Source organism: Hylobates moloch, unplaced genomic scaffold, assembly GCF_009828535.3.
Source record: "Hylobates moloch isolate HMO894 unplaced genomic scaffold, HMol_V3 SCAFFOLD_9, whole genome shotgun sequence".
Classification (NCBI taxonomy): domain Eukaryota; kingdom Metazoa; phylum Chordata; class Mammalia; order Primates; family Hylobatidae; genus Hylobates; species Hylobates moloch.
This window is the reverse complement of record NW_026652284.1, coordinates 11703002-11729871: the sequence shown is the minus strand read 5'-3', so window position 1 is coordinate 11729871 and position 26870 is coordinate 11703002. Positions and strand designations below refer to the sequence as shown.

Here is a 26870-nt window from a genome sequence, read left to right as displayed (position 1 = left end):
AGAGACATCTTCTGGCCAATAAATGAAACTGCAAGATTATAGGAATAATACATTAATATACAGTACACCGCACTGATTAAGCCATTATCTATTTATCTGTCTAGTGATTCCTTGGTTTTTTGATGTTCTAAAGCCAATAAAGACTTGACCCAAAAGAGAATGTCTCCATAAAGAAAGGCAGAAAAGGGTCTGGACCTGCTACCTGAAATGTAGTTCAATCTGAATGGACCCTTGGGTGGTGCTGCTGTTCTTAGCGGGCTGAAAGATACAGCTGAACACATTCGTCATGCCAGGGCTGGTCTTCTGCCCAGCATAACGGGTGTCAAAAGCCATCATGGAATGGGAAACCAAGTTAATGGACTTGGTTTGGTTGGAAAAACTTTCATAGAGCAGTTTGCATTTCTTGAAGTCAAATCTAAAAGAGAGAAAAGAAAGCAGGCAAGATATGAAACACAACTCTTCCATTTTACAAAAGTATGTTAAGTCCGAGATAACAAGAGCAAAATCAAAAATATATCTAAGTCCCATAAGGAGAATAACTTTCATTCTGAGTTTTCTTGATTCTGTTAATAGACTCCTCAAAATGGAGTGTTACTGTGCCTTGGATCTTACTTTTCCAGTTCCAAAGAGATGATCTTGTTCATAGGAACGGCATGAGAAGTAACAATACCACATGTTTAACATATTCTGAATCCGTTATCACTCCCATGACCCACCAGAAGTCTAAGAAGGCTGTATATCCCCAAAGGATGTCAAGGGTCCCTCTGGGCCTTCATTTGTCAGCTTCTAGCTTGCCTGGATGTTTCACTCTCCAGTGTCTGTCCAACTGTTTATGTGAAACTGTTATAGTGTACTGGGAACAAATAATACTCTTCACATGGAGAATAATTCAACTAATCTACCAACAGGAAATGCATTTGGAACCATCATTTTTTCGTAACAGAGAAAGCTGCAATGAGCAATTCATAATTACTCAGTACCATTATGACAATACATACAGAATTATTCCATATTGAGAAAAACTAAGGGCATAGCCAATCATCACAAAAAATTGCTGGGTGAGGTGGCTCACACCTGTAGTCCCAGCTACTTGGCAGGGCTGAGGTGGGAGGACCACTTGAGCCAGGGATGTGGAGGTTGCAGTAAGCCGAGATGGCACCACTGCAGTCCTGCCTGGGCAACAGAGAGAGATTCTGTCTTTAAAAAAAAAAAAAAAAAAAGGAAAGAATAAAACTGCTGGCTCACAAGACCACCAATCTGGGACCACGGTTTCAGTATGCAATGCTCTCATCAGCTGAGTTAGGTACAGATCATGGCGGACTTTCAACAGAAAGACTAACTAGAAGACAGAGTGCTTCAGCAGGGAATTACTGGCCTTGAAGTCCTGTTTTCAAATGCCAAACCACTTTCCCAGTCATACGACCTTAAGCTAGTCAGAAACTCTACCTGGAAAAGAATAATGTACGCCCAGCTTACAGGGCTGATAAGAGATCAAAAAGAAAAGGTTATTAAGTGTGAAACGTACTCTTTAAAATTCACACCAGTAATCATGAATTCATACATCTACACTGACTAAGGAAGTGACAGAAATAAGCAAAGTACTAGGTAACCATATGCCCCATTTCAAGGGAGCAATTGCTACTCTGCTTCCAGATGCTTCCAAGTGATAACATGGACCTAGTATTGCCAAAGCTTCCAGTTTTTCAAAAGAAGCTAAATACAAACCTTTTATATAAAATCCTGCAACTTTTTGGGGCAGGGGGGACCAGGTTTCCAGCTGTCGCCTAGGCTGGAGTGCAGTGGTGTGATCATGGCTCACTACAGCCTCCATCTCCTGGTTCAAGTGATCCTCTCACCTTAACGCCTTGAGTAGCTGGGACTACAGGCATGCACCAGGATGCGCAGCTAGTTTTTTAATTTTTTGTAGAGACAGGGTCTCTATGTTGCCCAGGCCAGTCTGGAATTCCTGGCCTCACGCAACCCTCCTGCCTTGGCTTCCCAAAGTGCTGGGATTACAGGCCTGAGCAGCTGCGCCTAGCCCCTAACTTTGAAAATGTTGGCCAGCAAGGCATTGATGCTGCACATCAAGTGGTTCTGCATCTCCCACCCCGTAACTACTCAGACACACAGCAAGACAGGACTTTCTGACTCCATCACCCTGTGTGGGACCACATTTTAGCTCCACGAAGTCTGCCAGAGCATTTAGTTGCCACTCAAGACCATTCAGAGCTCATTTTCTCTCCGGCACATCAAAACACTAGCCGCTCTGTCACCCTGAGCGACTATAACGAGTAGAGCAGCCTGAGACCCACAGTGGTCACAGAGTATGAGGGAGAAAAAGATCTTCACTGTTTTAAGTCACTGATACTTTGGGGTTGTCTGTTACTACAGCATAACCTAACCTATGTTGACTGATAGAGCATCAACCTAAACTTTTCAAAAGCACTGTGTATATCAACCAAAAGACACTCTGCAGACAACATTCCATCACTCTGCAACCTCTGCTCTGTGTCAATGCAGAACATGTGTATTATGTGGATACTGTTACTAACAGTATAATAACATAATAAAAGGCATACCTGGCTAGGGACCCAGCACCTTCTTTTCTTTTTGGATCTTTAAGCTCCAGACTTACATTCACCATATCAATGAGGAAGCACATGCAAGTGTACACTTCTCCACTCAGGACAGTCTACAAAAGGAAAACGCCTGTCAATCCACAGCTGATGATGCCATCCTAAAAATAGGTTCATACGCCAAGAAATCTAATTTGCTTGTTGTTCCACCTTCTTTCTCCAGGTGAGTTTGAGGAATAGCTACACAGGGTGACCGTCAGCTGAGACTATGAGAGTTACAGAAGAATATAAGGTCTCACTCACATGAATTCTTGGATCTTGTAAATCATAAGGCCGCATAAATTCCTCTATGGGTTCTCCCAGGTTGTTCTCTAATAAGCCACGTATCAGCTTGTATTTATACAGATCCAGAGAGCAGTGGACTGAGGAGAGATTGCCATGGATAGATATGTCTGGCACAGTATGACTTATTTCTCTACGAAAAAGAAAAAAGATCACTTACACAAACAAGTCACTAACTTAACATTGATACAGCTCACACCCAAATAACGGGGCTAAAATGTACTCACCTACATTATCAAGTAGGTAATTCCTACTTCCAATGACAAAATGTACTCACCTACATTATCAAGTAGGTAATTCCTGCTTCCAATGACAAAAATTTCATGTAGCTCCAAATGAAGCAAGTTAATATGACTGTCATGCTTCAACTATAAAAAGCCCCTTTTCTCCCAAAATTTACATTTAGAAAATCCTCAAACCAGGCCAGGTGTGGTGGCTCACACCTATAATCCCAGCACTTTGGGAGGCTGAGATGGGAGGATCACTTGAGCCCAGGAATTCGAGACCAGCCTGGACAACACAGTGAAACCCCATATCTACAAAAAATGCAAAAATTAGCTGGGCATGGTGGTGTGCACCTGTGGTCCCAGCTACTCAGGAGGCTGAGGTAGGGGGTTCACTTGAGCCCAGGAAGTCAAGGGTGCAGTAAGCTGTGATCGTGCCACTGTATTCTCACAGAGTGAGACCCTGTGGGAGGGAGAGAGGGAGGGAAGGAGGGAAGGAGGGAGGGAGGGAGGGAAGGAGGGAAGGAGGGAGGGAGGGAGGGAAGGAAGAAAAGAAGGAAGAAGGGAGGGAGGGAGGGAAAGAGGGAAGGAGGGAAGGAAGGAAGGAAGGAAGGAAGAAGGAAGGAAGGAAGCAGGAAGGAAGGAAGGAAGGAAGGAGGTAGGTAGGTAGGTAAAGAGGGAGGGAGGAAAGGAAGGGAGGGAGGAAAGGAAGGAAGGAAGAAGGAAGGAAGGAAGGAGCAAGAAATGGAGGGAGGGAAATCCTTAAACCTAGTATGAGCTAACTAACTAATCTATTAATAAGGACAAGCTCATGAGACTCACAAAGAGCTTAAATATTACAGCTGGGAAAGCAATAAAGAAAAGATGCCAAGATCTTTATTTAACTCTTTGGATTTAGTGGTAACTAAAGGCAAACACCAGTGTTTCATACTGAGCCCAGATGGGACATTAGGATAAACTCTGAATAGGTTCATCATCTCAGCTGGGATGGACAGAAGTAAAGTTGAAGAAGGGGAGGGGCACACATCTATACCACATCTCAATACTAAAAAGCTTTCTCTAACCTCCCATGGGTGAACTGGGCATCGTGAATCCTACAGACACTATGCTCTAAGTATAGAGAGGGCTAGTGTTTGAAATGGCAGAGGTATATAAAAAATATTATTCTGTCTGCAGAGAAAAGCCGACATACAACAGAGTTTTAAAAGACAATGATGCAGTAACAAAGAAAAACCGAGACGGCTGACCAAGTGCCATCTCGGGTTGCTGTGTGTGCAGTGCGAGACTGACAGGACACCTTGCATTCAGCATCACCTTCTATCAGGCCTAACAGAATACAATTATCTGCACAGAAACACTAATGGGAGTGGGGACAGTTTAGATAAGCTGAATAGGAAAGCTTTTTTTTTTTTTTTTTGGAAAGCATTGCTTGAAAAGAAAACAAAGTGTTCAATTTCTAAATAATGAAGCTCCTCTTAAGACTGCTTAGCCAGTAAAACCAAATATAGCCCATGCCAACCATAACTGAACACCAGCCAGGGAGCACTTGAATAACACGTAAGACTGAAACACAAACATCCCAGTGAGAACAGCTAAGTTGTATCATTAATCCAGAGAGAAACTAAAAAAGTGACATTAAATGACTTGCCCAAACCAAGAACTGTGAAGGGAGTGGCCAAAAAGAAATTCAAATCATGCTCTATACAAATAATAAACCTGTTTTTCTTTCTTTTTTTTTTTTTTTTTTTTTTTGAGACCGAGTCTTGCTCTGTCGCCCAGGCTGGAGTGCAGCGGCTCAACCTCGGCTCACTGCAACCTCCACCTCCCTGATTCAAGCAATTCTCCTGCCTCAGCCTCCCCAGTAGCTGGGATTACAGGCGCACACCACCATGCCTGGCTAATTTTTGTATTTTTTTTTTTTAGTAGAGATGGGGTTTCACCATGTTGGCCAGGCTGGTCTCGAACTCCTGAACTTGTGATCTGCCGCCTCGACCTCCCAAAGTGCTGGGATTACAGGCGTGAGCCACCATGTCCATATGCCAAGGTGGGCATGCCAAGGCAGGTGGATCACAAGGTCAAGAGATCGAGACCATCCTAGCCAACATGGTGAAACCCCATCTCTACTAAAAATACAAAAATTAGCTAGGCGTGGTGGTGTGCACCCGTAATCTCAGCTACTTGGGAGGCTGAGGAAGGAGAATCGCTTGAACCCAGGAGGCGGAGGTTGCAGTGAGCCGAGATCTCACCACTACACTCCAGCCTGGTGACAGAGTGAGACTCCATCTCAAAAAAAAAAAAAGATCAAATCAAACATTAAATTAGAATCATCTGCTTAACTACCTGTATCCCTCAACAAAACATAAGTTCCTTCAAAGGAATTAGTTTTCTCTTTCATCATAGTAGCCCTCATGTTCAGCACACAGTAGGGACTCAATAAACATTTGTTAAATAGATGAAGAAGTAAGTGAATAACCAGTTCTTCCAAACTTATCTTAATAGCACTGATTTCCACGTTAAGATTCTACTTATCATAGACAGTTATTCAGATATAAAACATTGGTTGGGCATGGTGGCTCACGCCTGTAATCCCAGCACTTTGGGAGGCTGAGGCAGGCAGAACACCTAAGGTCAGGAGTTCAAGATCACAACATGGTAAAACCCCATCTCTACTAAAAATACAAAAATTAGCTGGGCATGGTGGCATGTGCCTGTAATCCCAGCTACTTGGGAGGCCGAGGCTGAGGAGAATCACTTGAACCTGGGAGGTGGAGGTTGCAGTGAGCCGAGATTGCGCCACTGCACTCCAGCCTGCCTGGCGGACAGAGCGAGACTCCATCTCAAAAAAAAAACAAAAAACAAAAAACAAAAACACTCACTTGTCCAAGTTCCTTTCCACCTGCAATTTCAGCCTACAAGGCTCGGTTAAGAGGCTTCCTCCTGTCTGTCGCACAAAATAGGAAGGGAAGATCAGATCTCCACTACTGTCCTCTGGTGCCTTGGAGTATTCTCTTGGATGTCTCTCTGCAGCAAAGATGTCCATGTCCTGGAGATCCACGACAATGCAATCCAGCAGGCAGACATGGTCTTCTACAAGGACCCAAGGAAAGAGAGGCAATGAAGAAAAGAGGACGCAAAAAGGGGTTGCACTAAACAAATAAAAAATGGAAAGCTCATTCTGTCTTTGAAAATGTTTACAGCTGCCTGCTTCCTCGCACTGGCCACTACTCAGAAAACTGGCTGTCCAGGAGTCTCCACTATGGCAGCCAGATCTCCTTATGCAAAGCTCCATGTGCTCGACACACTCTGCCCACCCGCCTCCACTCCAAGCACAGACCGCGTCACAGTTCTACAGTGTCTTACGCCCATGCTGTGACAACAACTGAGGCTGGGGGGTTGATGACTAAATCTGACTCCGTATGCAATCCTTCCCCACACACAATGCTACCAAAAGGTTTACGAACTTTTCCCAGCACTAAAATTCTTTTTTCGAACAAATACTGCCACATGTAACCACTTCCATTTCCACTGACCAGATCCAAACCACCTTCATTCTTGCCTAGACCAAAAAGAACTCTCCTCCATTAGACCTGCATAATTCCACTCTAGCCATCACAAAACCACTCTCCCCACAAAATACCTGAGTAATCCTTAAAAAAAAAAACAGTCCATAACATTCACTTATTTTATACACTTACTGGCTACGGTTAATCCAAAATTCTTTCTGTAAGCCAGGAGCGGTGGCTCACACCTGTAATCCCAGCACTTTGGGAGTCTGAGGCAGGCGGATCACCTGAGGTCAGGAGTTCAAGACCAGCCTGGCCAACATGGTGAACCCAGTCTCTACTAAAAATATAAAAATTAGCCAGGGGTGGTGTTGGGCGCCCAAATCCCAGCTACTCAGGAGGCTGAGGCAGGAGAATGGCTTGAACTTGGGAGGCAGAGGTTGCAGTGAGCCAAGATCACACCACTGCACTCCAGCCTGGGCAGAACAAGACTCTGTCTCAAGACAAAAAGTAAAAAAAAATTATTTCTGTAAAACTCCCCCAAATCCCTACAAGGCCCTGCACAAGCCCACTGCCTTCTTTCCCAAGCTCATTTCAAGCCATTCTCTCTCCTGCTCACTAGGCCTCAGGCTTACCGTCCTTTGTTACCCCCAAAATGCCAAGCTCTCTGCTGCCTCAATAGCCTTACAGGTGGCATGGCCCTCCCATCTCATCTAAATTCAGTCTTCTCTCTTCTTCTGTCTTTTCCGTGATAACATTTATTATAATCTATCAATATTTAAATGCTCAATGTCTTTTTCATTAGTCTATAAGTAGCGTTATAGGAGGAGCCATGTCTAACAGCATGTTAATATACTAGGGAATAAAATATAATAACACCTGGCATTAAGTGGGCACTGAAAAAATGAGTTTTTTATTAGTTAATTATATTGATAAATACATGGACTAGATAAAAAGTAGAGCTGATCTGCTAGAAGGGGGGAAGGAAAGTGAATGAAGCAGGCTTTAGAGATTCTCTAGGGCAGGGGTCCCAAACCCCCAGGCCACGGACGGGTACTCACAGCAGGAGGTGAGTGGGCATTACCACCTGAGCTCTGCCACCTGTCAGATCAGTGGTGGGATTAGATTTTCATAGGGGTGCAAACCCTATTGGGAACTGCCTAAGAGAAGGATCTAGATTGTGTGCTCCTTATGAGAATTTAATGCCTGACGATCTGAGGTGGAACAGTTTCATCCTGAAAACATCCCCAACCCTGTCTGTGGAAAAACTGTCTTCCATGAAACTGGTCCCTGGTGCCAAAAAGGTTGGGGACTGCTGTTCTAGGGTACTGCTATGGAATCCTAGGATTACATGGAAACAGTGTGAAAACACTGTCTTAATCCAAGACAATGTATCATTAATAGTGAAATTTCAGAAACAAATAGCAAATCAGTAGCAGATATACTGTTAAAAAAGAGACATTATTTCTATAAAACATCCCAAATCACTTCTTAAAGGCATCCACCAATACATATGTAAGACTGGCCTTGTTTCTAATCATCACAGACGTCATAACATCAGTGGCGGCAGGCACCATATGCTGAGTGGCCCTCAGGTGCAGCCCCCTCTGTGTTCTATATGTGCATGCAAAGATTGCACCACTGCACTCCAGCCTGGGTGACAGAGCGAGACTCTGTCTCGAATAAATAAATAAATAAATAAATAAAAATTTAAAAAAATAAAACTCTACAGGAGTGTAATGTAAACAAAATAATTAATGTAAATAATGCATCACAATGTTTGGCACATAGTGTTTCACAACTACTACTATGGTGATGAAAATTATCCTGTTAAATGATTAACATAATTAAAACCACTTTCCTGTCACCTCTAGGACTATAACGTACCGGAGAGAGCTAACAACTCCTCGGATCTATGTAACAAGACACTCAGCAGCCTCTCTCAGCTAGTGTCCTGCATCTTGCAAAGTCTCATCACACTGGACTGATCTTTGCAGCTCATCATATTCTGCCTCCCTCTCTAGCAGCTCAGAGCAGCTCCCACTTATCGGGCACATCACTCATCCAGAACACATTTAACAATAGAAAAGAGACCAGGCCCAGAGGCTCATGCCTGTAACCCCAGCACTTTGGGAGGCCGGGGCAGGAGGATCACTTGAGCTCCGGAGTTTAAGACCCAGCCTAGGCAACACGGTGAAACCCCATCTCTACAAAAAATACACACAAAAAAAATATTAGCTGGGTGTGATGACGCATGCCTGTAGTCCCAGCTACTCAGGAGGCTAAGGTGGGAGGATCAATTGAGCTTAGGAGGTCATTCTGCAGTGAGCCATGATCACAACACTGCACTCTAGTCTGGGAGACAGTGAGAGACCCTGTCTCAAGGGGAAAAAAAAATACATAAAACCAGAAAAGCCTCCAAAATAGTGCTCTCATTTGGAATGACTAATTCTTATATTGGAGAGAAGAACACCAATAACCAGATGGTTCATGTCTTTTAAACTCTGTGCTACAGCATTTCTGTTGTTGCCTAACTTATGCTAATATTTTTTAATGTGTTCTTTTATATTTTTTGAGTTAGTGGCTCGCAAGGACAGTGTCTGGGTAGTGGCTTGCAGAATGCAGGACTCTTTCTACTTATACTATCACTATCTGGTGGCAACTATTTTCACCTATAAGAAAAAAGTCCTAATAGGCTATCTAAAAATCTCTTTAATTACGCTGTATCTTGCTAATTTAACCCTACTGTAGAAGTCATCCAATGATAAATCTACACCTCAAACTCTTAAACCTTGCAAAGCAAAATCAAAATCTCATCATCATTAAAGAAATGCTATCTCTTTGTTAACATTTGCTTGAACACAATGCCCACCCCCTTCAGGTTCCTGAACAGTCCTGTGAATTTCCCCACCTTCAGTATTATGCAGCTTTTCTCCTCTTTTACCTGGACTACTGGACACTTGGCCAACAGACAGTATGGGTTGTGGCCCTCGCTGCTTGGTGGAGGTACTGGGCACAAACTCACTCTTCAGGCTTCCTAGGCTCATTCCAGCAAGAGGCATCGTGAACTGCCCCTGGGAATGGGTTCCCCTGGGATCCTCCGTGCTTGTCGTTTTCCTCAGACTGTGTTTGGGAGTACCTGTTGGGGAAGCTGAAGGCACAGATTCCTGGGAAGAAACAAAATAAAACTAGAATGCAGGAAATGGGAAGGGGGCAGCACTGGCAGTGGGACTCTATGTTTAATATCTCCAAAGTCCTATCCCAGTCCCTAGGGTGTTCAAAGACTCTGTAATACTTATACTTCCCTCAGCCTCCCAGATCCCATAAACAAGAGGCTACCAGGATCATGACATTTACTGCCACAAAAAATTATCAGCAGAGATGTTACATATAGTTCGATACTTGCTGAAAACTTCTGCAGGAAGATACCATCTTTTGGCTCAAGAGCAAATGTGAAGATGCCAATTGCTTCAAGTGGTTTAATCAAGGTCAAATGCAGCAAAAGCAAGTCTCAGCTATATGATAGTTTGTTGCTTTGCTTTTGGGGAGGGGCGTATTGTTTTAAGAAAACACATCTAATGGCAACATGGCTCCAATGTGTTTGTACTTTCTAGACATCTCCCCTCATGGGTTTACATTTCCCATCTAAGTAACTGTGGAAATGAAAACAAAATGGAAAACAAAAGAGGCCAGCCATTCCTATGATGTTTCTGCTCAAGGACATACAAATTAAGAAGGGCTAACAGAGAATAAAATAGATTCAGTAATTCTATTAGAAATACTACTCTTTTCTTACACACTTAGTACCTTCATTCGGTTAATTGCTAACAGAGGAAAATCTATTTCACCAGAACAATTCAATAATTGACTTTTAAGCTTCCCAGGGCTTCTCCACGGAGGCCTCAGAGCTACATGTCTGCATGGCCCCCGCAGCATCATGGTTCCCATCTTGCCATTCTCAACTGCATCTGGGAAGAGAGGAAGGATGGCTCTCCCTCTAGGGCTGCCTTTATTTTGACTCATCTCAGCTTTGGAAAAGAATACAAAAACACTGCTCCCTTTCACAGTTCTCTCAAGTAGTAATCACAAGTAAAAGAAACTAGTTCTTGCTTTCTGCAATATTTTTTTTTTGCAAGGCAGATTACTAGGTAAATGTCATTATTTAAGTATTTCAACATTAAAACCTTTCCCTCTCGCTTAGTTTATTTAAACTCTGTAAAGTATTTGTTGCCCTTTCATTTGATTCATCTCTACATCCTCTCTGTAGTTGGTTTAAATAAATCAGTGGCTTGAGAAGATTAACCCAAAGCTTTTCAAAGACATTGACTTAGAAATTGTGGTTTAAGCATAAGCTATGGTTGAGAAAAATGAAATAAAAGCATATGCAAAAAAACTCAATCTTGTACTCATTAAGACATGGATTTATGTAAAACAATTCCAAACACACAGGAGTCCTGGAACTCAAGGGCAAATAACCCCTCTCCAAGCTTTGATTTCAGGATTGTTTCCTGTTCTTTAACCACTGGAATGCATATTAGACAAACCTCACACATGCAAATGTATTCAAGGGCAAACGCAAATACAAAATGATGGATGGTGAAGAAGGTAATTATTCATTTCATATAGACTGTAATCAATTATATTTAACTGTATGCATGGGGAGGTAAACTTCACAGATATGTTTATCTGGTTACAAACACTTGAACAAACGACACACTCCAAACAGCCCTTATGGAATTCTACAGAACAATCACTGGTACCTAGTAAGATAGTTTTTCTAAGATTTAAGGATATAAAATAAGATCACCAAGAAAGTACTACTGAGGGCTAAAAAAAAAAAAAAAAAAAAAAAATTCTTTTTAATGGGCTTTAAGAACAACTTCTTTACATAGTAGGGAAATAATTCAAACACTAAGAAAAAAAAGTTAACAAGCAGGCTTTCTCAAGTAATGAGATATTTTAAAGGGTTGGTTTTAATTTTCTTTTTAAAGTATGTGAATGTGGATTGACTGCTGAATCCCATAAGGTTTTTCAGAATAGTCAGGTTGCAAAAAAAGCACATTATACCTTGAAGAAAAAGCCATCCTTGTATGCACTGCCACTTAAAATCAAATCCTCAAAAACAAATACAGGGAAATTTTTTTCATTAAAACGCTACAAACTCTGTGCTATTATTTGGCTTAAAAAATAGGAACCCTTTTGCAAAAATTTCTTAAGTATTCTGGCAATTCTTCTGCCAAGGCTAACTTCAGGGTCTGCTGGTAAATCCATATATAGATATATCTGATAAGGAAATTCAGTCCATTACCTTTTTAGGAAGGATAGAGAAACAAAAATGGTCCTGGTGAACTTGGTCACACGTTCTGGCTAGAAGTGATTTCCTCCTAAAAATTTTAGTATGGCCTCAAAGTAAAGATTTAACACAAACAAATACAGTTATGCACCGCATAATGCCATTTCAGTCAACCACAAACCACATATACTATCATGGTCCCATAAGATTATAATGCAGTATTTTTATTGTATCTTTTCTATATTTAGATATGTTCAGATACACAAATACTTATCATGGTGTTACAAATGCCTACAGTATTCAACACAGTACTGTGCTGTACAGGTTTGTATTCTAGGAGCAACGGGCTATACCACAGAGCCTAGGTGTGCAGTAGGCTAAGCCATTTTGGTTTGTGTAAGGACACTCTATGATGATCACAGAGCAAGCAAATCACCTAAGGATGCATCATTCTCCCAAGTATCTCCCTGTAGCTAAAGGACCATAACTGTATTTGGTCTCAGTCCCTCACACAAGAGTTTCCAAGACCCTTGGAATCTCCAGAGTGATAAAATGTCCTTGTGTATGTTAACGAGATAACTGGTGGCTAAAAGCCCCTAAATAGCTTTAGAATGGGGGTTGCTGGAAGTACAGGCAACTATGTGATTAGAGGGTTGGAACTTTCAGTTTCAGTGCCCAGGCCTCCAGGGAGAGCAGCAGGGCTAGAGATTGAGTCTAATCACAAATGGCCAATGATTTAATTAATTATGCCCATGTAATGGGGGCTCCACTAAAAGCCTAAACAATGGGGTCCAGAGAGATATCAGGTTGGTGAATACATCCACAGTCCAGGAGATGGAGCACCCAATTCCATGGCACAGAAGCTCCTGTGTTCGGGACGCTACGGGATCTCGCCCTACACACCTCTTCATCTGGCTGTATCCTTTATTACGGCCTTTATATTAAGCCAGTAAATGTGTTCCCCTGAGTTCTATGAGCCACTATAGCAAATTACTGAACCTCAGGAGGCATTATGGGAACCCCAAGCTTATAGCTAGTCTGTCAGACATACAGGAGACCTGGACTTGTGATTGGTGTCTGAGTGGGGAGCAGTCTTTAGGGACCTGTGGGGTCTTATGCTAACTCCAAGTGGTTAATGTCATAATTAAATTATAGACAAGTTGGTATCTGCACAGTTGGAAAATGGTTAGTATGGGGGAAAACCCAACACATTTGGTGTCAGAAGCATTGGGAGCTGTTTCCTTTTATATGTAAAGAGCACAGCACTGGCTGATGTATAATAAGCATTCAGCAAATGGCAGCTATGTATTGCTATTTTTGGCAGTTTTTAAATCTTACAATCAAATCTTACATACATCTCAAAGGCCATCTCTCTCCCTATGTTATTAGCTATTATACTAAAAATAGGCATAAGTAGCTGGGAATTTCAGTAAGTGCTTTTCTGACACACTAAAACGAGTTTGCAAGGAATAAGCAAATAGACGGAAGAGCTGCTGTGGAAACCAGCAAGGAATGATGAAAACACATACCAGGAATGACAAATCCTCATCTCTGGTTCCAGAAATATCACTCAGTCTCCTCAAATGCAAAAATGGATGAAGGGGGACTAATCGGACCATCTAAAAGGTCCTCTCAGCTTTAAGGGTCTGTAAATTACTAGGTGTTTCTATTTTTATTGTTTATTCTCAAAGAATCCTAGTTTCCCCAATGTAAAACACAAATAACAACAGTCCTCATCCTAATTACCTCCAAACACTGTTATGAGAAATGGATAAGTCACAGCCATAAAAAAGAACGAAATCATGTCCTTTGCAGCAACATGGATGGAGCTTGAAGCCATAATTCTAAGCAAATTAATGCAGGAACAGAAAAGCAAATGTGGGCGGGCACGGTGGCTCATGCCTGTAATCCCAGCACCTTGGGAGGCCGAGGCAGGTGAATAACCTGAGGTCAGGAGTTTGAGACCAACCTGGCCAACATGGTGAAACCTCGTCTCTACTAAAAACATAAAAACTCGCTGGGTGTGGTGGTGGGTACCTGTAATCTCAGCTAATCAGGAGGCTGAGGCAGGAGAATTGCTTAAACCCAGGAGACGGAGGTTGCAGTGAGCCGACATGGTGCCACTGCACTCCAGCCTTGGCAACAGAGACTCTGTCTCAAAAAAAAAAAAAAAAGAAAAGCAAGTGCCACATGTTCTCACTTGTAAGTGGGAGCTAAACATTGAGTACTCACGGATGGACATAAATATGAGAACAACAGATACCCTCCTAAGGTTCTATAATTTGCGAAGAGAGCTCACAAAACTCAGGGAAACACATTTACTTGTTTAACGTCAACTGCTACAGCGGAGCGGGGGGTTGGGGGGAATGGGTCGGAAAACTACCTATTGGGTACTATGCTATCTGGGTGCAATATACCCATCTAAGAAACCTGCACATGTACCCCCTGTATCTAAAACAAAAGTTGAAAAAAAAAAGGTGCCACAGTAATTTAAAACTGTAAAGCAATGTACTGTATAAGATGTTATTATTAAGACATTTTTAAATGGCTTCAAGTAAACCATGGGCCAATCACATCCTCTGAAAAAAGCCACAGAGTCTAAAACGTTTATATTATACAAGGAATGCTTTTATATAAAGAAAGCATTATAAAAAGATGGAAGGTTGATTCCATTGGTTTGTTTGCTAAAACAAGTTACTACCTACATTTACTAAGAGTTATAATTTACACTACCTCAATTCATAAGGTTAATTGAAATATCAATAAAATGTCAAAAAAAATTCTTCAAGCCACATACCCTACAAAAGTAACAGCAATTATGGATCATCTTACAGCAGCATACAAATTTTTCAATTAGTGATCAAATACTAGCTGAACGGAAAAGGAAATGGATACTGATTGCTCACCTTATCTTGTAGGGAAAAGGTGCCAGGAAAACCAGCAAACAGAAACTTATTTTTGACTTTCAACTTCCCCAAATTTGCTACAATCAGATTATTTGATCTGGAACTTTCTGGGATCAGGAGAACAGGAGCACCAGCCTCAATATCCAGGAGAACCCGTGAACAGCGCTGGGCTTGATCTCTCACCTGAAAGAGGAAGGAAAACTGACTCAGAGGATAATTAATTCCCTAATTTTACCACCAAATAACCTCAGGTTCCCAAAAGTTTCGTGAGTTTATAAAACAATTAAAATCATACAGAGCATATTCTATGACCACCATGGAGTTAAATTGGAAATCAGTAACAAGAAGATAATGGAAAATCCCCAAATATTTGGAAAGTAAACTACACACTTCTAAATAACCCCTAGGTCAGAAGAAATCACAAGGGAAATAGAAAAATATTTTCACTAAAATAAGGAAGACATAATACATTAAAATTTGTGGGATACACTTAAAACAATGCTTAGAGAGAAATTTACACCATTACTTTAAAAGCAATAAAGACTTAAAAATCACTAATTGAAAGCTTCCACCTTAAGAAGCTGGAAAAAGAAAAGTAAATTAAATCTGAAGTAGAAGGAAGAAAATAAAAAGCATAAGTCAATGATACAGGAAACCGACAATTAGAGAAAAATCAAACATTTATAGAATATGACTGCACCCAAAAACCACAGAACATACTTTTATTTATTTTTTTTTTTTGAGACAGTGTCTTGCTGTGTTGCCCAGGCTGGAGTACAGTGGCACAATTCCAGCTCACTGCAAACTCCACCTCCTGGGCTCAAGTGAGATTCTCATGCCTCAGCCTCCTGAGTAGCTGGGATTACAGGCATGTGCCACAATGCCCAGCTATTTTTTGTATTTTTAGGAGAGATGGGGTTTCACCATGTTGGCCAGATTGGTCTCAAACTCCCGGCCTCATGTGATCCATCTGTCTTGGCCTCCCAAAGTGCTGGGATTACAGGGGTGAGCGTGCCCAGCCCAGAACATATATTCTTTATAAGAACAAGTGGTCTATTGGCTGAGAGTATGCCTCGGCCATAATACAGGCCTGAATAAGTTGGTTATTTTAAAAGATAAAACTAATAAACCCCTGGCCACTTAGTAGCTTGGTTATCTTGGTTAAGTTGTAAAGTCTCTGTGCCTCCGTTTCCTTATCTATAAAATGGGAATAATAATAAGCCGTAAGTCCTACCTCAAAGAGGTGTAGGGATTAAATGAGACAATACACCCAAAAACTGAGGTGAAAATGTAACAGCTATTATTATTACCACATCAACACCATATCTTTTCAGTCTTTTTTCCTGTACACACAGCTATGTATTTATATATATACAGGCATCCTGACTAGCACTTACATCTTTAACATGCGTTCAGTTATATGTTAATGGAAAAAACACTGAATCATGAGCCAGACAACCAGGGCTAAGAGTTAACAACGTTTCCTCACTTATAAAATGAAAGTAACACATCTGTCGACCACCGCCTCATTAGGTATTATCATAACTAATTATCTTTTTTCCTTGATTATATCCTCCCACTGAAATACAAACTCCATGAAGGCAATGACCTTGGCTTTCTTGTTTTCCACTCTGTTCCTAGCACCTGGCAAGCTGCATGACACACTCATTCCTAAATTACTGAAGAAATGAACAAACAGGGTGGTTATAAGGATCAAATGAAATAATGTGTAGGAAAGCACTTTGAAAACTCCAAAGCATCATTAATACAAATAATTATTGTCAAAAGTACAGGCTACTTAATTCTGCTATCTCCATATTCCTACTATAACTGAGTCAAGGGAAGAATAGTAAGAAAAATAACTCCCTGATGGTCACATAGCTAATGGAAGCAAAACCCACACTCAAGATATTTGTCCCAAGATTTCTAACGCGCAGAATTACTTTACAATACCAGTTGCTAGGTGAATGAAGAAGTGTAACAAATATGAGAGGTTACATGTAAAGTGGAAGGCATAGAAAAACTGCATCATACTTCTGGGGTAAAACATATGGGAAATAATTTATATTTGGCCAAATACATCTGATACAACTGATACTCTTATTATTTCAAACATTAAGAATACAAAGAAATTCAAAGTCCCACTGAATCATTATTTACAGACCTCAGAAAATGTAGGAATAAAAACCCAGCTACATGTCAAAAACACGTGTCACCAATGCAAGGTGAAAGAAATTTAAATTTCAAACAAAATAGCCTCTTAATCTTATCGAAAAATAAAAGTAGATCTTAGCTCTATATAAACCTAATTCAAACAGCTAGAATTAAAGATTCTTGAGAAGATCAGCTTCTCTTCAAAGCCTACATATTGAACAATGTTCAAAATAGAAAGACATTCCTTTAACCTCCTACTTGTCTTATATAATTTGATAAAGCAAAACTTTAGACTTATTGTTCAACTCTGCTTAACCCAGGAAGTTAAACCCAATTACTCAGTAATATACAAGTATCTCATTTCCTAACCCAAATGATTCACCACCATAAGACTTACCACTGTTTCAACCACACATGTAAAAATAACTGTTTCAAATGCACACAATAATTCTAACAGAAAACATTTAGCAGAGTTGTATTGAAAGTCAAAAAAAGGTTCATAACTTTGATAAAACAGTACCATTTGTAGGAATCAATACTATAAACATAATTCAAAAAGTGAAAAAAAAACTTCACTTCTGTAAAGATATTCATGGAAGCATTAGTCATAAGAATGAAAAGCTGAAAGCAATTTAAATGTTAAAAATAGGAAAATGGTTAAACTAATAGATTATATAGTTGCTACATAGGATATCTATGAAAAGCGCAAAGCAAGATGGAAAAAGATTCTAAAAAAGGCTAGGAAAAATAGCTGGATTCTAAAAGTGCATGTATAAAATTACTGTGTTTTACATACTTGATACACTGTATGCTATTTCTCAATCTAAATTATTTTATAAAAGCATATGCAGACCATAAATGTAATATCATTTTATATCAAATAAAAAGTCTGACAATAAGAGTGTTGGCAAAGATATGAATTAAAAGAAATTATTATACACTGCTGATGGGAGACTATCATTGAGACAGCTGTTTTGGAAAACGATCTGGCTTTATCTAGTGAAGATAAATGTGTGCACCCCCTATGGCTCAGTAATTCTACTGCCAGGTATCTCAGAGATCAGAGAAAGTCTCAAGTATGTGCATCAGGACTCATAGTACACAAGAGCTAAACACTGTAAACAGCCCAAGTGTTCCAAAGGAAAATGGATAAATCATTTATACACAGAATGAAATGCAATGGTGAAAATAAATGCTATCGTATGTAACAATATGAATGAATCTTATCAACACACTAACTGGGGGAAAAAGCAAGTCAAGGAACATTAACTACGGTTTAACACCATTTTTATAAAGATCACAAGCAAAGCAAAAGATACCATTTAGGAATTTTTTCTTTTTAATTTTAAAGGATCTTATAGACCCAAAAATCACCAGAGTGGTTACCCGAGGAGTTGACAGGGGAACGGAATAGGGAAGGAACACAGCATATGCGGGCAGCTGTCTTCCTGATGTTTTAATTTTCAGTTACAGGTGGGTTCACAGATGTTCATCTTATTATTATACTCTGTAACATATATATATATGCTACAGATAATCTTTTATAGGTGTAAAACGCTAATTTTTTTTTGAGTTTTTAAAGAAAGAAAAAAAGGTTATATATTCCATGAGTAAATACATAGAAAAATGTATAGAAAAAAAAAACAGAAACAAATTAAAACATGCTATAGTGCAGAGATACTAGTATGATTCTTTTTTCCAGATTTTCTATCATTTGATTATGCTACTTGTATATTTTTTAAAAATACATTCTCTGGAAGATACGCAGGAAACCGACAGCACTCATTGCTTCCAGGGAGAGAAACTAGACAGTTGGAGAAAAATAATTGAGGAGACTTTTCTCCAAATGCCCTTTTTCACTTTGCTACTGTACCAAATCAATATCTACCAAGTCAAACATTTTTTATTTAAATTAAAATGTAATTTTTAAAAATGCTGCCACTATAAAGTATCTATTTATTAAATTATAATCTTTTACCTAATAAAGTTTTGTTTTTGTTTTTTTTTTGAGTCATGGTCTGGCTCTGTCACCAAGGCTGAAGTGCAGGTGGCATGATCTCAGCTCACTGCAACCTCCACCTCCTGGGCTCAAGCCATCCTCCCACCTCAGCCTCCCAAGTACCTGGGACTACAGGCACATGCCTCATCACATCTGGCTAATTTCTGTATTTTTTTGTAGAGACAGAGTTCCACCATGTTGCCCAGGCTGGTCTCGAACTCCTAAGCTCAAGTGATTTGCCGCCTCGACCCCCAAAGTGCTGGGATTACAGGTGTGAGCCACCACGCCTGGCCATAAAGTTTTTTTAAAAAAGGAAAAATAACACATTTTTTACAAAAGTACATTGTTGTTTTCTGTGGTTCCCAAACTGCACTGAGACACCACAGGGTGGTGAAGGCTTGCAGCTGTCAGGACTTTTTTTTTTTTTTTTTTTGAGACGGAGTCTTGCTCTGTCGCCAGACTGGAGTGCAGTGGCGCCATCTCGGCTCACTCCAACCTCTGCCTCCCAAGGTTCAAGCGATTCTCCTGCCTCAGCCTCCCAAATAGCTGGGACTACAGGCACATGCCACTATGCCCAGCTAATTTTTGTATTTTAGTAAAGATGGGGTTTCGCCATGTTGGCCAAGATGGTCTCGATCTCTGGACCTCGTGATCTGCCCGCCTCAGCCTCCCAAAGTGCTAGGATTTACAGGCGTGAGCCACCACGCCCGGCTGCCAGGACATTTTAAATTTTTGAAGGAAAAACAACATCTGCCAGACACTGCACTAACTAGTAGCTTGTGGTAGTTGGCATTCAATAATAGATCATTCTATACTCCTTTCAGTAAGGTCTTATCTTTGCAAAGCTGGGTCTTCAGCGGTTGCTGTGATAAAAAGGAAGTACCGTAAGAAGATAAATGGGGACAGGAAGTGAGGGTTGTAATGTCCAACCTGATTCCAAGTTTGAGAAGTTATGCAATACCTAACATGCACATACCTCCTACCAGTCATTGTGGTTCCTTAAGAATTAAATATTATTCTTTCCATTTATGTGTTATTATTTTTTCAAACACCTACTAAGTTGTTAGGACATATGTACTTGTTGTTTAGACTTACTTACTTTGTAAATGGAAATACCATTAGGTGTTTCCTTTGGCCTAGGATGTGCCATGAATAAACTACCAGGACCCCACGGGTGCCACCAACTCAGTTTAGAACTTCTGATCTACTGCATTTAGAAAAAATCTACCACTTTCCAAGAAAAACATCCCCATTGAAGTCCTAAAAGGGACCAGAAGTCTTAAGTGCTCTTTGTAAATCTCCCTTATCTTTTTTTACAGAAAGTAAAAGCTAAAGTTTGAAGGTAATTTAAGTGAGATACAATAAATAAGGAATAAAGCTCTTCAATTACACACAGATTTCTGAAGCTAATCTACACAGAGAACATATTAGCAAGGATAAATTACCTTTACTCTTCCAGATTTATCTCTAGAGGCCTAAAAGTTCTACTGATCACTCAAACTGGAGAAGCAGCTTGGAGGGCCCAGGCTACCTACCGTCTGCCCCTCAATAGCAGCTCGCTGGCGCCCTAAGACATCTTGCAGCTGAGTGAAATGCTGAATGAAGGCCACCACCTCTGCCTGGAAACGCTGAGTATGCACATACTGCACAGAGGCCATCCGGAGGCTCACGCGAATGTCGTGTTCTCTCCGGAGCAGAGGGTCAGGCCGTCCATATCTAAAAATTAGGATAAAAGTGTGACTCAGATAACAGCAAGACACAAGTTAGTATTTCAAGAAAACTCAGGTTGGTTTAGGGGCTTCCCTAAAACCAGCTTTAATTATGAAATGGAAATCCAAAATTAGGCTTTACAAAGCAAACTCTAATAATTACTCCCTTTGTAAGCTTCTGTGATGGGATAAAGGTGTGATAGCCAGGAGTATAAACAGGTGGACAGCTCTAGCACTGAGGTCACTCAGAGGCCACTTGAGGCTCTGACCTTTCTCCCTGCCTCTTTTCCCTGCCCTGAAAGGTAACTATTCCTGCTCACCAAGTTCCTGGCAAAGATTGTGAGGATATAAGTATGAAAAACAATAAAAATAAGGCCATGAATTAATGGGTAAAGAAAATTAGGCATCAGAATCAATGTTTCTGGGAAAAACTGTCTTCTAGAGGCAGAAAGACATCTTTTTACTTCAGTCAAATGTAAGTCAAAGAGTTCTGGAATCTATAGTCGAAGATAAATTAGAAGACTTCTACAAATTGTTCTGAATTTAATGGAGCATGGTGCCATAAAAATATTATTAAATAGGACACAGTCAACCAACATTGCTGTGGAAAAAAAAATTTCACATAATTACTGATTTTATTTTAGATCATGACACCAAGGATATAAACAAAAAACATTTTCAAAGGTACAAATAAGACTGAGCATGGCCCTAGACCAATTAAATCAGAATACATAGAGGCAGACCTGGACATCTATATTTTCTAATACCTCTTAGATTAAAAAAAAAAGGGTTGAAAACCACCATTTTAAACTCCCTACTTTCTGAGAAAAGCTTTTTTTTTTTTTTTTTTTGAGATGGAGTTTCGCTCTTGTCACCCAGGCTGGAGTGCAGTGGCACGATCCCGGCTCACTGCAACCTCCATCCCCCAGGTTCAAGCTATTCTCCTGCCTCAGCCTCCCGACTAGCTGGGATGACAGGTACCCACCACCACACCCCACTAATTTTTATATTTTTGGTAGAGATGGGGTTTCATCATGTTGGCCAGGCTGGTCTCAAACTCCTGACCCTCAGGTGATCTGCCTGCCTCAGCCTCCCAGAGTGCTGGGATTACAGGCGTGAGCCACCACGCCCGGTCCTGAGAAAATAATTCTTTAATAACCAGCCATGCCTAAAGATCCCTTTCTAAAATCTAACATAGAAACAATTCAATATAGATCATGTTTATAAACAAAAATGCATAATGAACTCATATCCTCAACAACCTTCTGAGGCTGAAATCATTCCAGAACTTTTAGAGCTACATGGAAGCTCAGAAATGTTCGAATGATTCAGTCCCCTTAATATATAGAAAAACTGATGCATGAAGACTACATGACTTGTCTCAGGACATACACCAAGTTCGTGGAAAACCAGCAAGAGAGCCCAGGGCTTTTAATAATCAGAAGTATTCAATCATACCCTATCTGGGGTGGGTGGGTGGGTGTGTGTGTATGCATGTGTGTGTTGAGACAAGCCCCCCTCCGTCACTCAGGCTGGAGTGCAGTAGCACAGTCATGGCTCACTGCAGCCTCCAACTCCTGGGATTAAGGGATCCTCCCACCTCAGCCTCTCAAGTAGCTAGAACTACAGTTGCATACCACCACACACAGACGGCTTTTTTCTTCTACAGAGACAGTGTCTATGTTGCCCAGGGTGGTCTCGAACTCCTGGCTTCAAGCAATCCATCTGCCTTGGCCTCCCAAAGAGCTTAGATTACAGGCATGACCCACCACACCTAACTCATACCCCATCTCTTTATGAAGCTTTAAGTAGCCCACTTCAACACAGATCCATTTTAATGAAATTTAAAGCCAGGAAGAACTCCTCATAATAACTTCTCAATTTCACCTCTAAGAAGGTAAAAACTTTTTAAAGTTTTCTTCATTGTCCAGCCAACAAGAATCTGAAACAGCAAGTATTATGATAAAATATCAAGTCAGAAAAAGATTGACATTTTTACTTAAAAGTCTGGAAGATGAGTGCTTCTTCACCACTGGTAGTGAACCGTTCTCTGTAGAACTCTCCATGGGATGTGAGGTCACTTAGAGACAGACTCCCAATGCTGCCCTGTAAGGCCAGGTCTCCCTCTAGGGATGATAAAGTTAGAACACATTACTATGTATCCTTTTTTGTCACACAACTTAAATATGTCTGTAACAAAACCTGGTATACACATGCCTCAGACTTTTCACTTTGTAATCAAACCTCAAAAGCAAATTTTCATGTTCCAATATACCCCGAAAAATATTTTATGCAATGTTTAAAACAAAGTCTCAATGCAAAAAAAGAAAAAAAAAAGTCTCAATGCAGAAGTCCAAAGGGGACTGAAATAACATGGCAACATTACTTTTCTTTTTTTTTTTTTTTTGAGACAGAGTCTAGCTCTGTCGCCCAGGCTGGAGTACAGTGGCGCAATCTGGGGTCACTGCAAGCTCTGCCTCCCGGGTTCACGCCATTCTCCTGCCTCAGCCTCCCGAGTAGCTGGGACCACAGGCACCCGCCACCATGCCTAACTAATTTTCTGTATTTTTAGTAGAGACAGGGTTTCACCGTGTTAGCCAGGATGGTCTCAATCTCCTGACCTCGTGATCCGCCCGCCTTGGCCTCCCAAAGTGCTAGGATTACAGGCGTGAGCCACCGCGCCCGGCAACATTGCACATTTAAAGGATAAAACCTTTATAAGTACAGACAGAAACTTGATGCTTTCTGAGATGAGATCACTAACTAGAATTAAACATCGTTAGGTCTATTAATTATACTCTGGATAAAAGAATAAAGGAGGACGTGTCAGAAACATGTCAGGTATTCAAGCAACATTAAGAGTGTTTTAGTGTGATTTAATGAAAGACCAAAATTAATGACGTAGATAGGCACTGGAGACACAGATTTGAAACTACTCTGATATACGAGTGAAGTTTCTGGAAGGTGGAAAGAAGAACGAAGACGTGACTGAAACATGTACGACTAGAATGTGAATCTATAATGAGTCATTATTAACACTGTATGGATACTAAAAAGGAATATTCTGAACTGTTGCCTCTGTAAAATAAAATTTATTATCATAATTATCGTTATAAAACAATTACTAAAGTATATTTGGCATGCTAGTTCAGCTCCCAATGAATTGAAAACACAATTTTTTTTTTTTTTTTTTGAGACAGGGTCTCACTCTGTCGCCCAGGCTACAGTGAGTGCAGTGGCACAATCATGGCTCACTGCAGCCTTGACCTTCCAGGCTCAAGCAATCCAACCACCTCAGCCTCTTGAGTAGCTGGGACTACAGGCACTGGCCACCACAACTGGTTAATTTTTACTATTTTTTGGTAGAGATGAGGTCTCACTATGTTGCCCAGGCTTGTCTCAAACTCCTAACCTCAGCCTCCCAAAGTGCTGGGATTACAGGTGTGAGCCACTGTGCCCAGCCACATACTTATTTTAGATACCTAATGTCTTCTAACAAAAATACCCAAGCTTTTACCAATCTTAAAGGCCATTAACAGGAATACGCTGTAAGAAGAAGAAGAAAAAAAAAAGCCAATCCCCTCTAAGAAGCTTTTCTAAAATAATTGCACAAGGCATGAAACCTCAGCCTCAGTTCATTCCTTCCCCAAAAGACATTCTTGTTTTTACTAGAGCATCAACATGAGCTTTGTAATCTTCGATAATTAGGGAAGGAAAAATGTTTTACTTCACACTTCATAAATCTCTACCTAAAGGCTGGATATGGTGGCTCACACCTGTAATTCCAGCACTGTGGGAGGCCAAAGTGGTTGGATGGTTTGAGTCCAGGAGTTTGAAACCAGTCTGGCCAACATGGCGAAACCCTGTCTCCATAGTTTAAAAAAATAAGTTGAAATATTATTTTTTTAAAATCCTACTATTTAGAACCTGATGTAGCTGATCACTTGTATTCAGCTAAGAATTTTAACTTACGAAGTCCCATTAGAGAGAATGCTGGCCAGGTGCTGTGGCTCACACCTGTAATCCCAGCACTTTGGGAGGCAGAGGCAGGAGAATCACTTGAGGCCAGGAGTTCGAGACCAGCCTGGTCAACACGGTGAAACACCGTCTCTACCAAAAATACAAAAATTAGCTGGGCATGGTGGCGTGCACCTGTTAATTCCAGCTATCTGGAAGGCTGAGGCACAAGAATCACTTGAATCCAGGAGGCGGAGGCCGCAGTGGGCCAAGATTGTACCACTGCACTCCAGCCTGGGCAACCAAGCGAGACCCTGTCTCAAGAACACAGAATAAAGAATGCCAGCTTTGCTACAATGTCCTCCTGCATAACACCATGGCCTCTACTGGTAGCTCCCCCAATTTATGACTCTAGATGCAGTCATATCCTCTGATTTCCCAGAGACAGCTCTGTTGTATGCCCGTTTTCTAGGTGTAATTATATTAATGATGTCCCCTTTAACTCTCAAAAATATCCCAATTTGAACAAAAAAAAAAGTTATATGGGCACCCTAGATAGAGTCTGTTGAAAACACAGATAGACACCAGGGCTCCATCTCAACTTAATCAGATTCTTGGGAAGGAGATGAGAGACAGGAGGAGGGAAGCGGCTGTGCCAACACCTGCACTTTTAACAAGCTATCCAGATGATTCTGATCCACAAGCCAGCATTTGGGAACCACCAACATGAATCCTGGCCAGACTAATAACCACAATCAAGCCACTGCCACACCTTACTCAGCACGTGAGGACAATCAATTTGTGATCACAATGTTCAAATGCTGACCAGAGTTTGCAAGTTTGCTTCCCTCCGTCCCCCATCACTTACCAATCATTTCCAGGTGTGCTACCAATTTGGACACACTTGCTTTGGCAAGCTCACTGGTGGTCTTATTCAGCACTAGAGAAAGTGAGTGAACCTAGGAACAGACAAGATAAAGCAAGGCCAATATTACTAGGGAGAAAAGGTATCTTTCAGGAAAATGGCAGAGCAATCAAGGAAAATGCAGAAAGGCTTGGGAAATTTGAAGGTAATGCTTTTAACGATGCCAATTTCACTTCAGCTTTCTTAAGCCAGAGAAACCACGACCTGAGAACAGGGCGGAGACTGGACAGTCTAAATTTCAATTTCTGTCCTAGACCGGTGGACAGCTGTGCCGGGCAGCTCCTCCTGGCTGACTAAAGTCCCAGCTATGCCCGGTCTGTGCCACCTGTCCTGACTCGTGTCTCACTGCTTAACAAACCACCCAAAAATGCTGTCACTTCAAATAAATTTCAGTTTCTGTGGTGCCTTCGCTATGCTTGCCTTGTCTATTTTCTGTTCATGAGATACTTTACATTATAAAACCAATTTTTCTCATTTTGGCATTCATCATTAATATTATACAATTCTATAGTAACTCAAACAGATCCATTAAATCTCATTTTAATAAATTTTTCAAAACAAAATGATAAATATGATTTAGAATCCCATTTACTGCCTTTGAACAAATATTTAATAGAAGCCCACCATTAATCAACTGAGACTTCACCTAGAAGCCATAATCAAAGATTTTCTTTCCCAGGGACAACTATAAATAGAAGAAAAAATCTCCTGTCTTGGGAGTAGCATTCTTTGTAACAAATAAATTTCATAATGCAATACTGTAATTGTAACTATTAAAAAGATCTTGTATGTCTAGGATTTGTTGAGTCAGTTCCCAATAACCTTTTTTGCTTTGAGTAACATCACAGGGGACAAAACATTGATGGAAGAGAAGGAAGGAGTGAGGAAAAGACTAGAGAGCAGATTTAATCTTCAATTCACACCCACCACTTCCTAACAGCAGGGACCATGCCTTCACCCCTTTGTCTTCAGTGCCTGCCACAAAGTAGGTACTCAGGAAATGTTTAGTGCAAGAATAATCAGGAGGAAAAAAAGATGGGAAAAGAGAAAAGGAATGTAATAGAAGGAAAGGAAGAAGGAAAATCATTTACAGAAGAAGACAGAGAAAAAGCAGTGGGTTATTATAGTTGGAACAATGACTTTGTGGGGGGAACTCCAGTTCCCTTGCAGTATGATTTCTGACACAGACACAGAAGGAATCTCAAGGTGAGATCATCATGGGGGAATTAAAAACCTCTAGTCAGCTGGATGCAGTGGCTCACACCTGTAATCCCAGCACTTT

General features: G+C 40.8%; 1 protein-coding gene across 8 annotated transcripts in view; it reads right to left on the bottom strand.

The window, feature by feature from the left end:
- Positions 1-26870, bottom strand: part of VPS13D (vacuolar protein sorting 13 homolog D) — a 284007-nt gene that overhangs the window by 200520 nt on the left and 56617 nt on the right. For all 8 annotated transcript variants that reach the window (XM_032758968.2, XM_032758969.2, XM_032758970.2 and 5 more), the window contains 9 exons: positions 25532-25622; positions 22706-22832; positions 20533-20713; positions 14845-15027; positions 9590-9812; positions 6019-6229; positions 2880-3051; positions 2580-2692; positions 203-415 (listed from right to left, as the gene is read on the bottom strand). In XM_032758968.2, the coding sequence (XP_032614859.1) occupies positions 203-415; positions 2580-2692; positions 2880-3051; positions 6019-6229; positions 9590-9812; positions 14845-15027; positions 20533-20713; positions 22706-22832; positions 25532-25622 (1514 nt within the window). The remainder of the gene's footprint in view (positions 1-202; positions 416-2579; positions 2693-2879; positions 3052-6018; positions 6230-9589; positions 9813-14844; positions 15028-20532; positions 20714-22705; positions 22833-25531; positions 25623-26870) is intronic.